The sequence below is a fragment of the Coregonus lavaretus genome, assembly GCF_964263955.1.
Source record: "Coregonus lavaretus genome assembly, chromosome: 4".
Lineage (NCBI taxonomy): Eukaryota > Metazoa > Chordata > Actinopteri > Salmoniformes > Salmonidae > Coregonus > Coregonus lavaretus.
This window is the reverse complement of record NC_139991.1, coordinates 43,293,050-43,316,047: the sequence shown is the minus strand read 5'-3', so window position 1 is coordinate 43,316,047 and position 22,998 is coordinate 43,293,050. Positions and strand designations below refer to the sequence as shown.

General features: G+C 41.4%; 1 protein-coding gene across 1 annotated transcript; it reads left to right on the top strand.

The window, feature by feature from the left end:
* Positions 1-954: 954 nt before the first annotated feature.
* On the top strand, positions 955-22,750 carry LOC311127432 (reticulon-4 receptor-like; the record flags this gene model as incomplete). The annotated part of the gene is made up of 2 exons (XM_084159274.1): positions 955-994; positions 21,360-22,750. The coding sequence occupies 2 exons, from the start codon at positions 955-957 to the stop codon at positions 22,748-22,750; spliced, it is 1,431 nt and encodes a 476-aa protein (XP_084015400.1).
* Positions 22,751-22,998: the final 248 nt, after the last annotated feature.

Genomic DNA, 22,998 nt, shown 5'->3' with positions numbered 1-22,998 from the left:
CAACATATGGAGAGAAATGATGACATCCCACTGGTCTCATCATTATGTGCTGCAGTCCTTTACAACATATGGGGAGAAATGATGCCATCCCACTGGTCTCATCATGATGTGCTGCAGTCCTTTACAACATATGGAGAGAAATGATGCCATCCCACTGGTCTCATCATTATGTGCTGCAGTCCTTTACAACATATGGAGAGAAATGATGCCATCCCACTGGTCTCATCATCATGGTCCTCTGTAGCTCAGCTGGTAGAGCACGGCGCTTGTAACGCCAAGGTAGTGGGTTCGATCCCCGGGACCACCCATACACAAAAAAAATGTATGCACGCATGACTGTAAGTCGCTTTGGATAAAAGCGTCTGCTAAATGGCATTATTATTATTTATTATTATGTGCTGCAGTCCTTTACAACATATGGAGAGAAGGAAGAAGGGAGTGAGAATCTGATGAGTAAACGAACAGAGCTAAGAACAGTTATTTGTTTTTACTGACATGGATCCAGTCAGAGTGCACCAAGCATTGCATACCCACTCACTATGGTAGAAAAGTAACCTTTATTAGATTAACTTAAAAAGATAATAAAACAAAGTTTTATAGCTATCAGCTTCACAACATTAAACTTGCACTTTTAAACAAGTACAATAAAGCTTATGTCTACTCAGCACAAAGCATAGTAGCAGGTTCATATACCTTCCTGAGCTCTTGAGCTTGAATTCCTGCCTGAAATATAATGGTGTTACATTTTGATGCAATGGAAAAATCTCACATTTTGAGTTTGCACCATAGCTCCATCATTTATACAGAGTCCTAAAGGGTAAAGCCATAAAGCTGTGAGTTTCTTTGAATAATGACAAGTGTATAAATTATTTCAGCGAGAGAAGTGAGTCTAAGAAAAGCCTGCACACGAACAGTCAGGTTGTGAGATTGTGCTGTATCGAGGCATGAAAAAAGATGGCGTCGCCCTCAGACTCAGCCTTTCCTGAACAGCCGCGTAGGTACGGGTGGGCCCACCTAATCAGATTGAGCAAAACATATTATGCTCTCTACTTGTCAGTGTTCCAAATGGGACATTATTTTGTATTTTTACTTAAACATGCAAACACCATCAGATAGAATTCATAGCAAGCAGTGCACTGGAATGACATTCACTCTCATGGGATGGGTGGCCAAAAATAACTAACTGAAAGCCACAACCCCAATAAGCCATGAATATGACTGCATTGAGGCATATTGTGCTATATGCACCATGCCATTGTTTTAGCAAACAAGACAGCTCATAATACAGTGCCTTAATCACAGTCAACACACCTACAGTATATTTTAGCTTTAACTAGCTGTAAAACTGCATCATTTTCTCTCAGCCTCATTGCAAAATGTGTGGAATAGCATGAGATTAACTGTAAAACTTCACATTTTCCTCTCTGCCCCATGGCAAAATGTGTGTTTTCTATTTAACTTTTTTGCCCACCCGAATTTCTGCAGGCCCACCTGCCAACAAATCTCTGGCTGCATTACTGCTGGCTATGCTACTGCTCCTGATAATATTTTGATGGCCTAACTGGCTAAACACCATAGAGCAGGAAGGTCAAAAACATAGTCCATTCCTACGCCGTGATGATTTGTTAGCGCCCCAATGAGCTACCCAGGATTTTCATGCTAGAGTACTTTAACAATGAGCAATGTTTGGTATGGACAATGCTGTTAATGCTAGTATGAGGAAACTACAGAATGTCTAGTGGGAGAAGAAAGGTTAGTAATCTTTTGCTTTTATCTCTGTTAATGTAATAACTTCTACTGGACATCTCCCTTGGAACTGAATCGGGGCTCCCTTTTCCAACCCTATTCATTTTCCAACCCCATGCAGAAGGAGCCCTACCAGACAGTTCTGACAATGCATGTTATAAATAATGCCAGAGCATTTGTTTTTCCCTTTAATGAATTCCCCCTTAAAAATACTGCACAAACGCACATCGCCTGAGAGAGAGTGGGACATCTCAGGCCTCTCGGGGAGACAGGGAAATTTGGACGGCTAGAGAACAGAGGATGCTCAAAAGCTCTCCCTCAAAGGGAAATTCTGAAGAAGAAAGGTAATAGAATATTGATGCCCCTCTCTTCATGCAGCCCACACTTTTAGCCTGGCCTTAACAAGAGCTGCAACTTACCATGACGGTTTAGAGGACAGAATGGAAACATCAAGAGTTTTCAGCTCCCCTATATAATAGCTTAGTTTCAGTGATATCGATCCCTTAAATGTTGGCCTCTATACAGCCCAGGGTTGTGTCTCTGTCTGTCATACTTGTCTAGATGAGGCTGAGCATATCTAGCAGGGACGACAGCATATTAGGTCTTTGTGATGTCCTCTCTGTGGACTGATTGAGGGTTTGAATCAAATCAAATCAAATTGTATTTGTCACATGCTTCGTAAAACAGGTGTAGACTAACAGTTAAATGCTTACTTATGGACACTTCTCATCAAAGCAAAGAGAAAAATATAGAAAAATAACACACGGAATAAATACACATGAGTAACGATAACTTGGCTATATGCACGGGGTACCAGTACCAAGTCGATGTGCAGGGGTACGAGGTAATTGAGGTAGATACTGTATGTACATGCAGTACCAGTCAAAAGTTTGGACACACCTACTCATTAAAGGGTTTTTCTTTCTTTCTTTTTTACCATTTTCTAATTCGTAGAATAAAAGTGAAGACATCCAAACTGTGAAATAACACATATGGAATCATGTAGTAACCAAAAAAGTGTTAAATGTTGTTATATTGTTGATTATTTTTGATTATTCAAATAGCCACCCTTTGCCTTTATGACAGCTTTGTACACTCTTGGCATTCTCTCAACCAGCTTCATGAGGTAGTCAACTGGAATGCATTTCAATTAACAGGTGTGCCTTCTTAAAAGTTAATTTGTGGAATTTCTTTCCTTCTTAATGCGTTTGAGCCAATCAGTTGTGTTGTGACAAGGTAGGAGGGTATACAGAAGATAGCCCTATTTGGTAAAAGACCAAGTCCATATAATGGCAAGAACAGCTCAAATAAGCAAAGCGAAACGACAGTCCATACGGAATATTTCAAGAACTTTGAAAATTACTTTGTGCAGTTGCAAAAACCATCAAGCTCTATGATGAAACTGGCTCTCATGAGGACCACCACAGGACCACCACAGGACCACCACAGTAATGGAAGACCCAATGTTACCTCTGCTGCAGAGGATAAGTTCATTAGAGTTACCAGCCTCAGAAATTGCAGCCCAAATAAATGCTTCACAGAGTTCAAGTAACAGACACATCTCAACATCAACTGTTCAGAGGGGACTGTGTGAATCAGGCCTTCATGGTCGAATTGCTGCAAAGAAACACGAGCAATGGACATTAGCCCGGTGGAAATGTATCCTTTGGTCTAGAGTCCAAATTTGAGATTTTTGGTTCCAACCGCTGTGTCTTTGTGAGACGCGGTGTGGGTGAACGGATGATCTCCGCATGTGTAGTTCCCACCGTAAAGCATGGAGGAGGTGTTATGGTGTGGGGGTGCTTTGCTGGTGACACTGTCTGTGATTTATTTAGAATTCAAGGCACACTTAACCAGCATGGCTTCCACAGCATTCTACAGTGATACGCCATCCCATCTGGTTTGGGCTTAGTGGGACTATCATTTGTTTTTCAACAGGACAATGACCCAACACACCTCCAGGCTGTGTAAGAGCTATTTGACCAAGAAGGAGAGTGATGGAGTACTGCATCAGATGCCCTGGCCTCCACAATCCCCTGACCTCAACCCAATTGAGATGGTTTGGGATGAGTCCGACGCCGGAGTGAAGGAAAAGCAGCCAACAAGTGCTCAGCAAGACTGTTAAAAAGCATTCCAGGTGAAGCTGGTTGAGAGAATGCCAAGAGTGTGCAAAGCTGTCATCAAGGCAAAGGGTGGCTATTTGAAGAATCTCAAATATAAAATATATTTTGATTTGTTTAACACTTTTTTGTGTTATTTCATAGTTTTGATGTCTTCACTATTATTCTACAATGTAAAAAATAGTAAAAATAAAGAAAAACCCTTGAATGAGTAGGTGTGTCCAAACATTTGACTGGTAGTGTATATCTAGGAATAAAGTGACTAGGCAACAGGATAGATAATAAACAGTAGCAGCGGTGTATGTCATGAGTCAAAAGAGTTAGTGCAAAAAGGGTCAATGCAGATAGTCCAGGTAGCTACTATATTCAGTAGACTTATGGCTTTGGGGTAGAAACCGTTCAGGGTCCTGTTGGTTCCAGACTTGGTTCATCACTTGCCGTGCAGTAGCAGAGAGAACAGTCTATGACTTGGGTGGCTGGAGTCATTAACAATTTTTAGAGCCTTCATCTTGCACCGCCTCGTATAGAGGTCCTGGATGGCAGGGAGCTCGGCCCCAGTGATGCACTGGGCCATACGCACTACCCTCTGTAACGCCTTGCGGTTGGATGCCAGGCAGTTGCCATACCAAGTGGTGATGCAACCAGTCAAGATGCTCTTAATTGTGCAGCTGTACAACTTTTAGAGCGTCTGAGGCCCCATGTCAAATATTTTCAGCCTCCTGAGGGGGAACAGGTGTTGTCGTGCCTTCTTCACGGTTGGTGTGTGTGGACCATGTTAATTCCTTAGTGATGAGAACACTGAGGAACTTGAAGCTCTCTACCCACTACAGCCCTGTCGATGTGGATGGGGGTGTGCTCGGCCCTCTGTTTCCTGCAGTCCACGATCAGCTCCTTTGTCTTGCTGACATTGAGGGAGAGGTTGTTCACATGGTTAATTTGGTTATTTCAACTCTGCCTGGAGAACAGCACCAGGTGGGTTTGGGGTTCAGACTTTCTCAAGTACCAAGACAGGAATTCATAGTGCAAGATGTACATTATTTTTTCATTGAGCATGAAAAGCCTGGATGCTCAAGAGTCCTGCTGAAGTGTGTGCATGTGTAAACCAACCAGCATTGGCTTTTCTAACCTTTGTCTTCCTTAGTAAAACATTTCCCATAGCTGAAATACAGAAAGCTGTAGTGAATCACTGTTCCTGCCCTCTCTGATATCACTCTGCTCCATAAGAAATTTTTTGTGGAGTTGTGATTAGGTCAGATATGATGAGATTTCCCCCAAAGCAACCTCTACTGTATGTAAGCAGGCCCTATGGTAAAAGTGATATTATGATAGTGATATCGCTGCTCACTTCTCAGTCAGGAACACTGAGAATGGATGGGGAAGAATTTGAGTTCCAATGGAGTTCCAATGACTTTTGAAGTGACTTAATTCTAGGTAATCCAATAGACTGTATTGATGGGGAGGAGCACAGTATGGACCACATGAATGTGACACATGAATATCTGACTGGGAACAAGATCAATATCACTTTACAGTGGAACTGCTGTCTGTTTTTCACTAGTCTGTCTGGCTGCATTCTGCTCCTCTATTTATCCATACTGCCCATAGGACTCAAACCTCATCATCAGCAAATCCTTTCTCATGGAAGGACAAGTCACCCAAACACAACCAATCTGCTTTGCATGTGGATTAATGCCACACAAAGGAATACATTTCTAAAGAATTTCAAGCCATTGTTTGTTTTACTCCTTCCTCTTTTGGGGTTCAGTTTAAAAATAGGCATTCATCTCCTAAATTCTTATTTTTTGCAGTTGCCCTTCAGTGTCTTTTAGAAATGTGCAAAAGCTACAAAGGGTTGATAATAGTTTGGACACGCATCACCTGTAAATGTCAGATGCTTGTCTTTAGTTTGCAGGGTTAATCTGTGTCGTGATTATTTATTTTGTGGGGTTCCTTTTAGATAATTATGGACTTTTTGTGTTATGCTGATTGAGAAATAGTTTTGCTGACTAACTTCATTTTAATCTGACATAAGCTGTAATTAATTACTGTTTATGTCATGGTTATAACTGTGTTATGTAGGCCATCCTTTGTTGGACAATTCTGTCATCAGTACCATACTAGCTTTTTAAGCCTGGTAGTTTCAAGTGGCTTTTTTACTACAAACTCTCTATCTTTTCACAAACACTCTAGTTCTCTCTCCATTTTAGTGGGATGACCCATTTGCTCTGCCAAGTGGAACACAATGGCATTATTAAGTGAGTTTGAACTGCCATGCAGGTCTGTCAATGTTGTTTCAAGTCCCGCTCACAAATCACTTCAAGAACAAAGACACCAGGTCACCCACAAATTAACAGAATCAAACATTATGATAGTGTTGGCTTAAAGCAGATAGTGTTAATAATCCAATGTATCCTTATCCACAGTCAGAAGCTTCTCTGGGGATTTTATTTTCCATAAGTATTACCTGCTCACTTTGATGTTTTCCCATACATGTTTTGGGGTCAAAATGCTATATATCTGCCTCACTCTCAGAGAAATAAGTAGCACTGCTAGGTTTCACACAGTCAAATGTAATATTTTTTTTGTTAGATTTGATACTTTGTGACATCAAGGAAAACAACTGAGCAAGAGGACAAATACATTAGAGTGTCTAGTTTGAGAAACAGGTCAACTGGCAGCTTCATTAAATAGTACCCGCAAAACACCAGTCTCAACGTCAACAGTGAAGAGGTGACTCCGGGATGCTGACCTTCTAGGCAGAGTTGCAAAGAAAAAGCCATATCTCAGACTGGCCAATAAAAATAAAAGATTAAGATGGGCAGTCGGAGATATGGCTTTTTCTTTGCAACAATGCCTAGAAGGTCAGCCTGTGAGAGGACCTGTGAGGCGCCTGTTTCTCAAACTAGACACTCTAATGTATTTGTCCTCTTGCTCAGTTGTGCACCGGGGCCTCCCACTCCTCTTTCTATTCTGGTAAGAGCCAGTTTGCGCTGTTCTGTGAAGGGAGTAGTACACAGCATTGTACAAGATCTTCCGTTTCTTGGAAATTTCTCGCATAGAATAGCCTTCATTTCTCAGACCAAGAATAGACTGCCGAGTTTCAGAAGAAAGTTCTTTGTTTCTGGCCATTTTGAGCCTGTAATTGAACCCACAATTGCTGATGCTCCAGATACTCAACTAGTCTCAAGAAGGACAGTTTTATTGCTTCTTTAATCAGCACAACAGTTTTCGGCTGTGCTAACATAATTGCAAAAGGGTTTTCTAATGATCAATTAGCCTTTTAAAATGATAAACTTGGATTAGCAAACACAACGTGCCATTGGAACACAGGACTGATGGTTGCTGATAATGGGCCTCTGTACGCCTATGTAGATATTCCATAAAAAATCAGCCGTTTCCAGCTACAATAGCCATTTACAACATTAACAATGTCTACACTGTATTTCAGATCAATTTATGTTCTTTTAATGGACAAAAAAATTGCTTTTCTTTCGAAAACAAGGACATTTCTAAGTGACCCCAAACTTTTGAACGGTAGTGTACATACATTATGAAGGCATCCATAAGCAATCATTTCTGAGGAGAAAACACACTTGAAAAATTGGTGGATATAATGTTTTGTAAATTAAAGTTTATTTGTTATTTTTTTTCGAATAATGTATGTTGTCTGTTTTGGGAGATTATGCAGTCTGTTTCTGATACTTGAGTGGTGCACAGTAGGCCTACATGTGTAAAGATTGGCTCATTGGAGAAGTTTCATGTTATCCTGGTCCTGTTCAGTGGAACACTCAAAATGATGTTTACTCCTTGTGTACTGCTATGAAAAAAGGGTATTGATGTGTGAAGCCAGATTAATTTTTTCATTCATTTGAAAAGGAGCCACAAATTGTCGAATTGTCCCTGTTCTCGTGAAAAACAGTAATTGGATCAAAACAATATTGTATGTTCAAGCAGCCAGGTACAGTTCAAGTTGTTACCCGTATCTATACTTTTATGCTTCCTATGAGTACATAACAGGATTGGGCTCAATTCAAATTGAAGGCAGTCAATTCAGGAAGTGATTTGAATTTAAAATGCATCCATTTCTAACCTTTTGAAATAAATAGCTTCTACTTTTCAGAGAAGCAATGCTTTCGATTATTGACTTGTACCTTTTTTTTTTACTTCCTGAATTGACTGCATTCAATTCTAATTGAGCCCAACCTTGGTACATAACATTACTTAACTAATATCTGCTATGTTAAAAGCACAGCAACATATTCTGTCATAATAATTCCAACAGTTTGGGTTTATACAGTATAGTATGCAAATTAAAACTGGGATATCAAAAGGTTGCATAATGTGTAGGGGAATAGGAATCTATGGGCACATCGCCCCTGTGGCGCCAGACAATCATTTAGTGTTTAAATTAGTATTCATTGAGGTAAGCTATGCTCAGACACCGTACTGTTCTGATCATGTTGGGGCTACTTTCACAGATACCTCTCTGGTGAATACAAACTGTGAGATTTTCAGCAGTTTAGAGAGAGGAGGCGATAGTGTGAGAGGGAAAGAGAGAGAGTGGATGGGGAGAGAGAGAGGAGAGAGAGTGGGAGTGAGAAAGTGAGAGAGAGAGAGTGGCGGGCAGAGAAGGGCAGGGAAGGGAGATCCTAGTGCAGATTGTCGACGACGCCCACATGCTAACAGATTTCCCTCTGGAGTTTGTGGTTCTGAATACACAACGATAAAAGGAAAGGAAAGGAGGGCAGATGAGGTCACTGTGGGTGGGAATGAGAGAGCCAGCATGAGAGATGCAAGGTCACTGTGGGTGGGAATGAGAGAGCGAGCATGAGAGATGCAAGGTCACTGTGGGTGGGAATGAGAGAGCGAGCATGAGAGATGCAAGGTCACTGTGGGTGGGAATGAGAGAGCCAGCATGAGAGATGCAAGGTCACTGTGGGTGGGAATGAGAGAGCGAGCATGAGAGATGCAAGGTCACTGTGGGTGGGAATGAGAGAGTGAGCATGAGAGAGGCAAGGTCACTGTGGGTGGGAATGAGAGAGCGAGCATGAGAGATGCAAGGTCACTGTGGGTGGGAATGAGAGAGCGAGCATGAGAGATGCAAGGTCACTGTGGGTGGGAATGAGAGAGCGAGCAGGAGAGATGCAAGGTCACTGTGGGTGGGAATGAGAGAGCGAGCATGAGAGATGCAAGGTAGAGGAGACTGATGGAGGTAAAAAATAGAGGGTGTGAAAGATAAAAATAATGAGAGAAGCAGAGAGAAATAGAGGGTGTGATGCTTATTAAGTTGAGTCGTTGCTGATTCATTGATACAGTTTAAATTCAAGCTGCCAAAGTACATAAAGGATTTTGTACAGACAGACAGAGCTTATTCAAATCTGAAAACAATGCTGTTTGATCAGTGTAACTGTACAAACTAAGACCAGCATTAACATTTTTGTGTTTATATGTGACAAAACACACAAAATATTTGAGATATTCGAATAGGCTAAGCCATATAATACACCGTATGGAGGATCTATGGCAGATATGCAGATATGGTTGTTATGAGGGCCATTAGGATGCAACATCACACAGCCCTTTTCTTTTCCCTGGCTGTCTCTGGCATGTACTCTCTCCATGGTCTGCTTGCTGTGGCACTTAAATGCGTCAGGTTGGATATCTGCTGTCATTTGACAGCCTGGTCACTGTGCTAGCCAGTCACACCAGCAGGGAGGCTTGTGCTAACACTAGAGGGCATGCTAATGCTTTTCGTATCATTCGCCCACTCAAGAGCCACCACACAGTCATGAAACAAAGCAGGAGCGACACAAAGCTCCTAGTGTGACTCCCATACAAATCTAACTCCATTAGTAATGACAGCATGTTGTTAAAGGCCCAACATGATTTTCCTGACTATACAAAAAATTAGGAACACCTTCCTAATATTGAGTTGCACCCCTCCTGTTGACCCCAGAACAGCCTCAATTCGTCGGGGCATGGACTCTACAAGGTTGACTACAATGCTTCCCACAGTTGTGTCAAGTTGGTTGGATGTCCTTTGGGTGGTGGACCATTCTTGATGCACACGGGAAACTGTTGAGCCTGAAAAACCCAGCAGCGTTGCAGTTCTTGACACAAACCGGTGCGCCTGGCACCTACTACCATACCCCGTTCAAAGGCACTTTTGTCTTGCTCATTCACCTTCTTCTTTAACCTGTCTCCTCACCTTCATCTACACTGATTGAAGTGGATTTAACAAGTGACATCAATAAGGGATCATAGCTTTCACCTGGATTCACCTGGTCAGTCTATGTCATGGAAATGTTTTGAATACTCAGGGTCCCGTGTGGGTCAGTTGGCAGAGCATGACGCTCGCAATGCCAGTGTTGTGGCCATGAATCCCACGGGGGACCAGTACGAAGAAAGTATGAAAACGAATGAACGCTGTAAGTCGCTCTGGATAAGAGCATCTGCTAAAATGTAAAATGTGTTTCCACACTATGAGGTTGGAATAATACTATACAATTATGGTAATTCCCTTTTAGTTTAAGAGCTGTTTGAAAATACCTCCTGAAATTTCAGCCTGTTGTAGTGGGATGGAGATTTGGCCTGCCTGGTGACATCAATGACCAATAAGAAAGAGAGTTCCAAACCTCTCTGCCAATAACAGCTAGTTTTCAGTTTTCCCCTCCCCAGTCAGACCACTCTTAGACAGTCCTAGCTAAATGGTTGCTTGAGAAATTGCTCTTTGCTAAGAAGCTATTATTGTTTATTTTTGTCACAGTAAGGCATTTAATTGTTACTCAGAAATGATCTGATATTGAGATAAAAACAGCTGCATTGGACCTTTAAAGCACTTTGATAGAAAGCTGATGTAATGGAGATTTTATTTTCCCATTTATGATTAAAGATATACGGGAGGGAGCTGTTGCTGTCACCGTTTGTCAGTTTCTACTTCCATTGGCATAATTTGCCATGTTGGACTGTTTCTGTGAAATTACTCAGGTTTGGCAAGGCTTTCATCCTTTGTTACATCTGAGATGTTCTCTTTTATTGGCAAGGATTACAAATCAGGAACCTGCTTTTCACTGTGGATGGATTGAAAAGGCAAGCTAACATCTTAACTTCAGATCCACTTTTCTTGGAAAACATTGCTGCATAACAGATGCAATGTGAGACTATTTGCAGTACAGGTGAAGACTGGTGCTGTATAACTCAACATTTCAGCCTCCATGAAAAAAATATACATTGTGAACTTTGTTCTATTATCAATGGGAGGATGGAGAGCTGAGATAACGGGTTTGGCTTGCAAGCAGACTGACATGGGACGCATTCCAATCAGACTCGTGTTGAAGTCTTCATGATATTAATGCTGTGGAGTGTACCCATGGAAAACGTCCAAAATAGGATGAATTCAAGGTGGCACCTTGACCAAAACCAGGTTGAGCTTACATAATCATATGCTTAATTCCAAATGGAACATATGAGTATAGGCACAGCATGTAGAGCCTTCCCGATTTCAGAAGAAAACAAGTGTGTGCACTGACACAATTGTAAAAAGAGCTGCTACATGAATATTGCTAAGGCATGTTTTAGGCAGCTGATTAATAGGCACAGTATTAAACTCCAGAAAATGGCCAAAAAGAGTAGAACCAGCTCACCTGATTTTACACTATAATTTGACTATTAGATGTTCAACGTTTATTTTGATAGACATATTTAAAAAGGAATAGTTTCACCATAAAACGAGAGTTCAATTAAAGTAACGGGGTTGACCTTAAAATTAGGGACAGACGTACACTACCAGTCAAAGGTTTGGACACACCTACTCATTCAAGGGTTTTTCTTTATTTTTACTATTTTTTACATTGTAGAATAATCAAAACTATGAAATAACACATATTGAATCATGTAGTAACCAAAAAAAAGTTTATATTTGAGATTCTTCAAATAGCCACCCTTTGCCTTGATGACAGCTTTGCACACTCTTGGCATTCTCTCAACCAGCTTCATGAGGTAGTCACCTGGAATGCATTTAATTTAACAGGTGTGCCTTCTTGAAAGTAAAATTTTGAAATGTCTTTCCTTCTTAATGCGTTTGAGCCAATCAGTTGTGTTGTGACAAGGTAGGGGGGGGAATACAGAAGATAGCCCTATTTGGTAAAAGACCAAGTCCATATTATGGCAAGAACAGCTCAAATAAGCTAAGCGAAACGACAGTCCATCATTACTTTAAGACATGAAGGTAAGTCAATACGGAACCAGCCTCAGAAATTGCAGCCCAAATAAATGCTTCACAGAGTTCAAGTCACAGACACATCTCAACATCAACTGTTCAGAGTGGACTGTGTGAATCAGGCCTTCATGGTCAAATTGCTGCAAAGAAACCACTACTAAAGGACACCAATAAGAAGAAGAGACCTGCTTCGACCAAGAAACACGAGCAATGGACATTAGACCAGCGGAAATTTGTCCTTTGGTCTGGAGTCACTGTCTGTGATTTATTTTGAATTCAAGGCACACTTAACAAGCATGGAAAAAAATCTAATCAAATCAAATTTGCCACATGCTTACTTACAAGCCCTTAACCAACAATGCAGTTTTAAGAAGAAAAAAAAAGTGTTAAGTAAAAAATTAATTAAAGAGCAGCAGTAAAATAAAATAACTGTAGGGAGGCTATATACAAGGGGTACCGGTACAGAGTCAATGTGCGGGGGCACCGGTTAGTCGAGGTACCACAGCATTCTGCAGCGATACGCCATCCCATCTGGTTTGGGCTTAGTGGGACTATCATTTGTTTTTCAACAGGACAATGACCCAACACATCTCAATTGGGTTGAGGTCGGGGGATTGTGAAGGCCAGGTCTTCTGATGCAGTACTCCATCACTCTCCTTCTTGGTAAAATAGCCCTTACACAGCCTGGAGGTGTGTCATTGTCCTGTTGAAAAACAAACGATAGTCCCACTAAGCCCAAACCAGATGGGATGGCGTATCGCTGCAGAATGCTGTGGTAGCCATGCTGGTTAAGTGTGCCTTGAATTCTAAATAAATCACAGACAGTGTCACCAGTAAAACACCCCCACACCATAAAACCTCCTCGTCCATGCTTTACGGTAGGAACTACACATGCAGAGATAATCCGTTCACCCACACAGCGTCTCACATAGACACGGCGGTTGGAATCAAAATCTCCAATTTGGACTCCATACCAAAGGACACATTTCCACCGGTCTAATATCCATTGCTCGTGTTTCTTGGCCCAAGCAGGTCTCTTCTTATTATTGGTTTCCTTTAGTAGTGGTTTCGACCATGAAGGCCTGATTCACACAGTCCCCTCTGAACAGTTAATGTTGAGATGTGTCTGTGACTTGAACTCTGTGAAGCATTTATTTGGGCTGCAATTTCTGAGGCTGGTAACTCTAATTAACTTATCCTCTATAGCAGAGGTAACTCTGGGTCTTCCATTCCTGTGGCGGTCCTCATGAGAGCCAGTTTCATCATAGCGCTTGATGGTTTTTGCAACTGCACTTGAAGAAACTTTCAAAGTTCTTGAAATGTTCCGTATTGACTGACCTTCATGTCTTAAAGTAATGATGGACTGTCATTTCTCTTTGCTTATTTGAGGTGTTCTTGCTATAATATGGACTTGGCCTTTTTACCAAATAGGGCTATCTTCTGTATACAGTGGGGGAAAAAAAGTATTTAGTCAGCCACCAATTGTGCAAGTTCTCCCACTTAAAAAGATGAGAGAGGCCTGTAATTTTCATCATGGGTACACGTCAACTTTGACAGACAAATTGAGATATTTTTTTTCCAGAAAATCACATTGTAGGATTTTTAATGAATTTATTTGCAAATTATGGTGGAAAATAAGTATTTGGTCGCCTACAAACAGGCAAGATTTCTGGCTCTCACAGACCTGTAACTTCTTCTTTAAGAGACTCCTCTGTCCTCCACTCGTTACCTGTATTAATGGCACCTGTTTGAACTTGTTATCAGTATAAAAGACACCTGTCCACAACCTCAAACAGTCACACTCCAAACTCCACTATGGCCAAGACCAAAGAGCTGTCAAAGGACACCAGAAACAAAATTGTAGACCTGCACCAGGCTGGGAAGACTGCATCTGCAATAGGTAAGCAGCTTGGTTTGAAGAAATCAACTGTGGGAGCAATTATTAGGAAATGGAAGACATACAAGACCACTGATAATCTCCCTCGATCTGGGGCTCCACGCAAGATCTCACCCGGTGGGGTCAAAATGATCACAAGAACGGTGAGCAAAAATCCCAGAACCACACGGGGGGACCTAGTGAATGACCTGCAGAGAGCTGGGACCAAAGTAACAAAGCCTACCATCAGTAACACACTACGCCGCCAGGGACTCAAATCCTGCAGTGCCAGACGTGTCCCCCTGCTTAAGCCAGTACATGTCCAGGCCCGTCTGAAGTTTGCTAGAGTGCATTTGGATGATCCAGAAGAGGATTGGAAGAATGTCATATGGTCAGATGAAACCAAAATAGAATTTTTTGGTAAAAACTCAACTCGTCGTGTTTGGAGGACAAAGAATGTTGCATCCAAAGAACACCATACCTACTGTGAAGCATGGGGGTGGAAACATCATGCTTTGGGGCTGCTTTTCTGCAAAGGGACCAGGATGACTGATCCGTGTAAAGGAAAGAATGAATGGGGCCATGTATCGTGAGATTTTGAGTGAAAACCTCCTTCCATCAGCAAGGGCATTGAAGATGAAACGTTGCTGGGTCTTTCAGCATGACAATGATCCCAAACACACCGCCCGGGCAACGAAGGAGTGGCTTCGTAAGAAGCATTTCAAGGTCCTGGAGTGGCCTAGCCAGTCTCCAGATCTCAACCCCATAGAAAATCTTTGGAGGGAGTTGAAAGTCTGTGTTGCCCAGCGACAGCCACAAAACATCACTGCTCTAGAGGAGATCTGCATGGAGGAATGGGCCAAAATACCAGCAACAGTGTGTGAAAACCTTGTGAAGACTTACAGAAAACGTTTGACCTGTGTCATTGCCAACAAAGGGTATATAACAAAGTATTGAGAAACCTTTGTTATTGACCAAATACTTATTTTCCACCATAATTTGCAAATAAATTCATAAAAAATCCTACAATGTGATTTTCTGGATTTTTTTTCCTCATTTTGTCTGTCATAGTTGACGTGTACCTATGATGAAAATTACAGGCCTCTCTCATCTTTTTAAGTGGGAGAACTTGCACAATTGTTGGCTGACTAAATACTTTTTTTCCCCCACTGTACCCCCCCTCACTTGTCACAACACAACTGATTGGCTCAAACGCATTAAGAAGGAAAGACATTTCACAAATTAACTTTCAAGAAGGCACACCTGTTAAATTAAATGCATTCCAGGTGACTACCTCATGAAGCTGGTAGAGAGAATGCCAAGAGTGTGTAAAAACCTATATTTGCTTTGTTATTATTGGGTATTGTGTGTAGGTTGATGAGGGAAAAAAAGGATTTAATCAATTTTAGAATATGGCTGTAACGTAACAAAATGTGGAAGAAGTCTTGTTGGAATGTATTTAAAATGTAATCAATGTTTTTATATACATAAATTATTTGGCCAATTTCTAATATTTCACATGCATCCTACATTTATTTTAGATATTCTTTTTTCACAGCCGACGCTGTCTTCATCTTGCTCAACACCTCCTACCCCTAAATTCAGGGCCAAGTCGAGTGAGGTACACAAACTAATTTCACGTCAGCTTACATTTTGGTTGTTGTTCAGCAGAGATAAGAGGATGAGAAAAGAAAGGGAACAAGACCAAGAGGGTTGGCTGGCTGGGCTGGCCAGCAGGGGCGCTGTGCTATGGAGGGCAGGGCTTAGACTGGACAGCTCTCTAAATGAAAAGGTGATGGATCAATAAAGGGCTGTGGCTGAGAATCTCTTATCAGCAGGGCAATGAGAAACTCCAGTGCCTGGCCCTGCAATGATCTAGAGGCGTCGGGGTTCAGTGGCCTCGTGCCTTATCGCTCCTCGTTACTGCAGAATCCATTTTCCACCACGGGGGCTTAGTGTACCCAGGCACACCCGAACAGGAGCAGCTAGTCAATAATGCAGGACATTTTCCTCCGCTATAGGATGTTCAGCACAACACAGGCCTGGATGAAGAAAACCTTTTAGGACACTGTCAAACTTTTGTTGAGTTTTTTTGTGATGGGTTGAGGCACCCTATCTCTCTTGCCTCTTGGTGCAAAAAATTAATTCATGTGTCTTTGCTTTTTTCTGATGATGTGCACTTCACAGTCAGAGAAACAATTGTCACACTGTTTCATGACACATTAAAGAGGTTTTAAAAAAGCACCAGTCTGTCATGAATGTAGATGATGTACAAGGATACACCTATGGCTATGCACATATGCACACCGATGCACTTAATACCTTTTCATTCATTTGGAATAATATTACAGTATATATTTTTTGCATAGTCTGTGACTGATGTGATGTTCTGTACCTGCCTGCTAGTTGGTTTAACCAAGGATATATTGCTTTTGAAATATGCTGCCAGATCTGCAATTACAGTATTAGTTTATATCTGGAATTCATTTATTCTGGAATTCATTCTAACTGAATCATTTCATTGAAAAAATCTGATTCAAATATGAAACAAAATATTTTGCTCAAATACAGATGTAGGATCTTAATTTGATCACTTTTTTGTTGCTGAGAAATTTCCTGCACAGCAAGAAATGCAAACTTGTAGTGTTTTTTAGGTTTAAAGAGGTTTCTAAAGTTTTCAGACTTGATTTGCCCTAAAAAAAATTGTATCATCCCCTACAAAAATATAAATTAATATACGTATAATCCACATAAAAATTTGCATTTCCTGTTGCACAGGATTATTTTCCTGCTGTTGCAAACTGGCTCAAATTAAGATCCTTCATCTGTACTGATACAGTTTTCTGGGTTGTGTGGTTTCAACCTGTCCAGTTGACTTTATGGATGTTTACTGCAAACACTTCTTCCTGAGCTGACCTCAACGCTCTGCAGTTTTAATAGCTTTTTGTGACTGTCTGTACTGTGACATCCTGTCTAGTAAGCCTCAGTTTTTTCTTCTCGCATTACTTTTTTCTCCCTCTGAAAAGAACCAGTGGGATGGCTGCCACATATAATAGCCATAGACTCCCAAGCAGTGCAGAGATTGGTTTCATATGAAAAAGTTTGGCATAGTCTGCTGTCTCTTGAGAATTGTGCTGGGAGGAGGCAATCTAATACAGATCTAGGATCTTAATTTGAGCCAGTTTGCTACAGCAGGAAAATAATATTGCAGCAACAGGAAATGTTAATTATTATGTGGATTATAATGAATGTTTGTAGGTGTTGATACATTTTTCACAAGGGAAAATCAAGTCTGAAATTTCATAGTGGAAATTACAAACTTCAGATGTATTTTTATACCTCAAATACACTACAAGTTTGACATTTCCTGCATTGCAGGGAAGTGCTCCAGCAACCGGGTGATCAAATTAAGATCCTACATCTGTAGATGTATTTTTATGGGTCCTTTCTCAATGGTGCATATTATTAATTACAAGGTATCCGTTAAATGGCTAAGGGTGGATTCCATTGGCTTTCAAATAATGGGGGTCCTGTAAATCTTTATACCTTAATAAGACATTTAATGATAAGTTGCTGTGAATACTGTAAACACATACACAATATGGGTCGTTCCACCTCAAAAAGCACAAGAAAGAGAATTTCAACACCCACCATCTCAGATTGTTCTGAAATTGGTTCTGTAGTTAGTAACAGATACGATTAGCATTCCTGAAACTTTATTTTGTTGAAATATAATTTGATTTCTGAGAAATTAAGCAAATTGATTGCACCCAAATCGGCGATTTTAAGTTATAGGATTCAGATAGTATTCAATAAATATAGTACCCAACATCTGATTTGGACCAAACTTCTTCATACCAATTTTTTTGCCACCTACGGACCCTCCACACCCCACACCAATCCCACCCCAACAACCAGTATACAGTATCAGTTTTCTATGTTTGACAAGTAGTATGAAGCTGTGGCTTGGAGTATTGCTTCTCCATACTATGTAATGTGTTCCCTGTGAATCTGGTGATGTTTCCCCCCCCCTGTTCAGAGAAATTAGTAATTGAAGTCGCTTGCATCGTTTACCATTAAATAGTGTTTTGACCACTAGATGCTGCTGTTCCTGCTATACCGCCTCACTATTTCATCCATTTTGCTGGTCTCTTGTGTGGTCAGCTTTACAATTCAAGTCCTCCATGAAAGCAATTCAGATCTTCTTTTACGCTTAATCTGTGTCCAAGAAATGTCCCTTCTGTGTATGGTTTATTCCCTTCACAAAAGGTCTGGATTAGTTACTGTTAGACCATTACAGTTGAACAAGCAGACGATTAGGCTACAGCAGTTCTAATGGATTCACTCTTATGGTCTTCAATGGTAAAAGTCCCAAACACACACTGTATAGTGTTTTGTAATGGTATTGGGTTGGGTTGGTTGGTTGGTAAATGCCACTAATCACAATGCATATAGAGCTGTTTCCTGATATTTTTGTTGTTGTTTAAAAACACAAGAGTGCCATGCAATGTATTATTTTGTTAGTGTTGTCACAACATTTTTGTCCCCTAGCTCATTTCTCCATCAAAGTTTTGGGCTTGTAGGAAAATACTTCATATGAGAATTTCACCATAGGGATAGCCCTCTCAGAGAGCTGCCACTTGTTGGACTATTCAAGGAAGTTGGGTGAAGGATTATGTTTCTAAGAGAAGGACAAATGAATTGCTTTCATGGAGGATGACCACACAATTTGTTTTCATCATGAGCAAAATCTATTGGTTTTGTACCCAAAGTTGCAAAGGAAATGTTGTGATCTATTTAATAAACACAAGAGCCCAGCAAAATTGAGAAAATAGTGAGGCCAGTATAGCAGGAACAGCTGCATCTAGTTGTCAAAATCTGGTACTTCCACACTACTTTATGGTAAACAATGCAAGCGACTTCAATTACTAATTTCTCTGAACAGTGGAAAAATAAAATTCACCAGATTCACAGGGAATACATTACATAGTTTGAAGAAGCAATGCTCCAAACCGCTTATACTACATAAACATAAATAATTGATACTGTATACTGGTTGTTGGGGTGGGATTGGTGTGTGGTGTGGGTGGTCCGTGGGTGGCTTTTGACATTTTTTAAAATTCCTAATGTCTTACTCATTGGTAGGAAGACGTTTTGTCCAAATCGGATGTTTGGTACTACAGTATATTTATTGAATATTATCTGAATCCTATAAATTAAAATTGAAATGGCCAATTTGGGTGCAATCAATAGCTTTATTTCTCAGAAATCAGGAATGCCAATCTTACCTGTTTCTAAATACAGGAAGGATTTCAGAACAATCTGAGATGGTGGTTGTCATGGCTTGCTGAAATGACATGGAATGACTCATATGTCAATACCTGCCTACATCTTTGAGTGCATTGTGCAGTTTTAGCTTTCAATTTATGGTCGGAAAATGGGCACATTCTGTTGAGTTTTTACAGTGTCCAAATACAGTATTCATTTGGGAACCACTGCTCAGTGCCTGAAATGATGATGGCTTAATTTACATAATAATTAGCCGTTGGGACCTTTACGAGAGAGAAAATAATGCTGGAGCTGTGAGCATCTCCTCGGCGAGGTCTCTTAGTCCCCAAACTAGTACCTGTGCCAGGGGATTATTTAACTTAGATAACTAAGCCTGCTTCTGAGTCCGGTGGGCAATGCCCACATCCCAGAACATATTGGGCAATGCTGATAATATGACTAGTTGGAATTGCTCTGATGAAATGACTAGAGTACAAATAGATTATATTGTGTTAATTAGCATTATCTATTGTTTTGTTCACAAGCATTATTCTCTATCTCTCTCTCTCTCTCTCTCTCTCTCTCTCTCTCTCTCTCTATTCCTCTATGTCTCATTCGGCTGTTGCTTCTTTGGCTTTGGTCATAATTCCTCTGTTATTTATAAGCCATCTGGTTTGAAGACGCTTTGTCTCTACAAATTAGGGACGGAGCCCTATCGCTCCTTCTGTTCTTTTTCAACTGTGCCCTATTAGACTCCAGTCTCACTGTTGCCAGTCTGACAGCCTTCATAAGCCTCACACATTCTAAATTGCTCATAGGCATTTATTACAACCATATTACATTCCTCTTCTTTTCCTCTAATAAGCTAATAAATTAAACTGCACATATCAACAGGCAAATACCTGTAGTCCGTATGAGGTGTTGGTGAGGCACGTAGTACAGCAACCTTTGAGCATAATGGCACATTTTTATGGCAATGAAAGCAAAGATGTTGGTTGTATCAAATTCAGGTATCCTTTTACTATAAGAGAGCCCTAGAGTGTAGTAACTGTAGGAGGAAAGCGCATCCTGCACTGGAGACGAGTCCATTCGCATCTCATCTGCTGTAGGCACTCAACAAGGTTACATGTGATGTCAGTACTGGCATGAGAGACCGATGTCAATTGCCCTTTCAAGCATGAAAATCGACTCTGAGATCTCTAGCACAGGCCCGAATGGCAATTCCCTGGTGTCCTCATATGTGATTAGTTCCATTTGCTCTGTTAGTGTGGAGGATCTTTTCTCAACCCACCAATGTTTTAGTAATTTGTGAAATAGTCCAACCCCCACCCCCACTCTCTCGTTTTCGCCCTCCATCCTTTCCTCCCTCCCTCTCTCTGGTCTGTGCTTCCAGAACAGGATTGAAATTGAACTGGTAAAAAGCTACCCAATTTGACATAAGTCTCCAGCTGGTGTGTAATCCAGCTGCTCTCCACTTTTAGATTAGTAAAGTGTGCTTTACTCATAGGGGGAAATGCAGAGGTTTTGATATAAATTGACAGGATGTCATAAGTGCATAATATCCATTTCACTTAATAAATATTGGTTTCTGTGGTGCTGTATAATCCCCTTGGCGTTTGCCATGATGTCTTTGAATTCAGTTTTTCATTAGTAAAATAGATGAAGAAAAGAGAATGTCACTGCTCTTATGCAGTTAGATATCTGAAAATAAATTAAATGTTGTGGCACAGCCAGCAAAAACTAAACCAGGATCTTCTACTCTGATAAGACTTGCAAACTGATTTATTTTAAGGATTGCAAATATGGCCAAGGCCATTTTATAGAAGGTAGTGTGTTGCTGCCTCATTCCATTAAATCTAAAAATCTAAAGAACACTACATTTGAATATGTAAAATCTAAAAACGTGTATTATTTTATTTTCCGTTATTTTTAGGTTGGAGCTTTTATAGCTAAATTGTAACTGTGAGTCATTTTAAGAGACTGTTTAAATGTGCTACAGTATGCTAAATGATAGCACCTTATTTATTTTGGATGATTTACAGCAGATTGGGTGTTTTCGGGGAATTTCATTATCAGTCAAGCAGAACCCCAACAAACTCTCATTACCCACTTGTGTCTTTCTCTTTTGCAGTTGGCGAACTCTACATTCTGATCCTCTGGCTTCAATCAATGCCTCCAATGGAGGGTTGGGTGGAGGGCTGCCCAGTGCCATGCATATGCCACAGCGAGCCACGGCCCACCCTGGCCTGCCAGCAGCAGGGCCTCTACTCCATCCCCACAGAGATCCCCGTCCACAGCCAGCGAATCTTCCTCCAAAACAACAAGCTGACCGTGGTGCGCTCCACCAGCTTCAGCCCCTGCAGAAACCTCACCGTACTCTGGCTCTACTCCAACAACATCAGCCACATCGAGGCTGGGGCCTTTTATGGCCTGGAGAGGCTGGAGGAGCTGGACATAGGGGACAATGACCTGAGGATCATCAGCCCCACAGCCTTCAGAGGCCTCTCCAGACTGCACACCCTACATCTGCACAGGTGTGGCTTGTCTGAGCTGCCTGTGGGTGTGTTTAGGGGACTCTTTTCCCTGCAGCACCTCTATCTCCAGGACAACAGCTTACTGACTCTCCATGACGATACGTTTCTGGACCTGGCTAACCTGACCTACCTGTTCCTCCACAACAACAAGATAAAGACTGTGACGGATCACATGCTGCGCGGCTTGGTGAGCCTGGACCGCTTGCTTCTGCATCAGAATCTAGTGACCTTTGTCCAGCGCAAGGCATTTCATGACCTACGCAAGCTGACCACTTTGTTTCTGTTCTTCAATAATTTAACAGTGCTGACAGGGGAGACCATGGACCCACTGGTGTCCCTCCAGTACCTGCGTCTGAATGGGAACCAGTGGATCTGTGACTGCCGGGCCAAGACTCTGTGGGACTGGTTCAAGGGCTTCAAAGGGTCCAGCTCAGAGCTTGAGTGCCATGTTCCAGCTAGACTGGCAGGGAAAGACCTGAAACGGCTAAAGAGCCCTGACCTGGAGGGTTGTTATGACAGCTCTCAACATACTTGGATTAGTGTGTTCAGTTCTAAGACGCGCTCTGGAAAACTCACCACAGAGAGTCCACTTAGGGCTGGTATTCCTAGGTGCTGCCTCTCAGACAACGACAAGTCCTCCATCATCTCCAGTAAGGGTCTCCCAGATCAGTCCTCCTACAACAGCAGACAAATCACCAACAATCCTCTGAAGGAGAAGGAAAACATCTCCAAAACGAAGCTTACGGAAGCTGACCCCAACAAACCCCAGAACAAACAGAGTCTGAACGATGGGCCAGGGGGAACATTATCTAACAACCTGGACCATTCATCAGAGGATCTAGACCCCTCCAATGACCCTGAAAAGAAAAAATTGTGTACAAAGGAGAACATGTCAGACTCTCTGTGTCTCAAGTCCCACGGCTCTACAATCGGAACATGGAGGCTTATCTTTCTTCCTGTGTTTTGGCTATCCTTAGACTTCTGTTAGGAATTACAATCACAGAGGGATAATCTGGGCCAGTGTAAGGCCAGTGCAGGAGGCCCTGCTAAGTGCCAGGGGTGGGAAGGGGAAAATCTTTCATAGATCTAAAGATATTAATCTGAAAAGAGAAAGGGAAGAGCTAAAAAAAACACACATCAACAAATAGATGCCTTTCTACAGTATGTCAATTCAAATGTAGATATTTCATGGATTGGTGCCCAGTTGATACGGTATGTTTTGCTCAGCTATGAAAA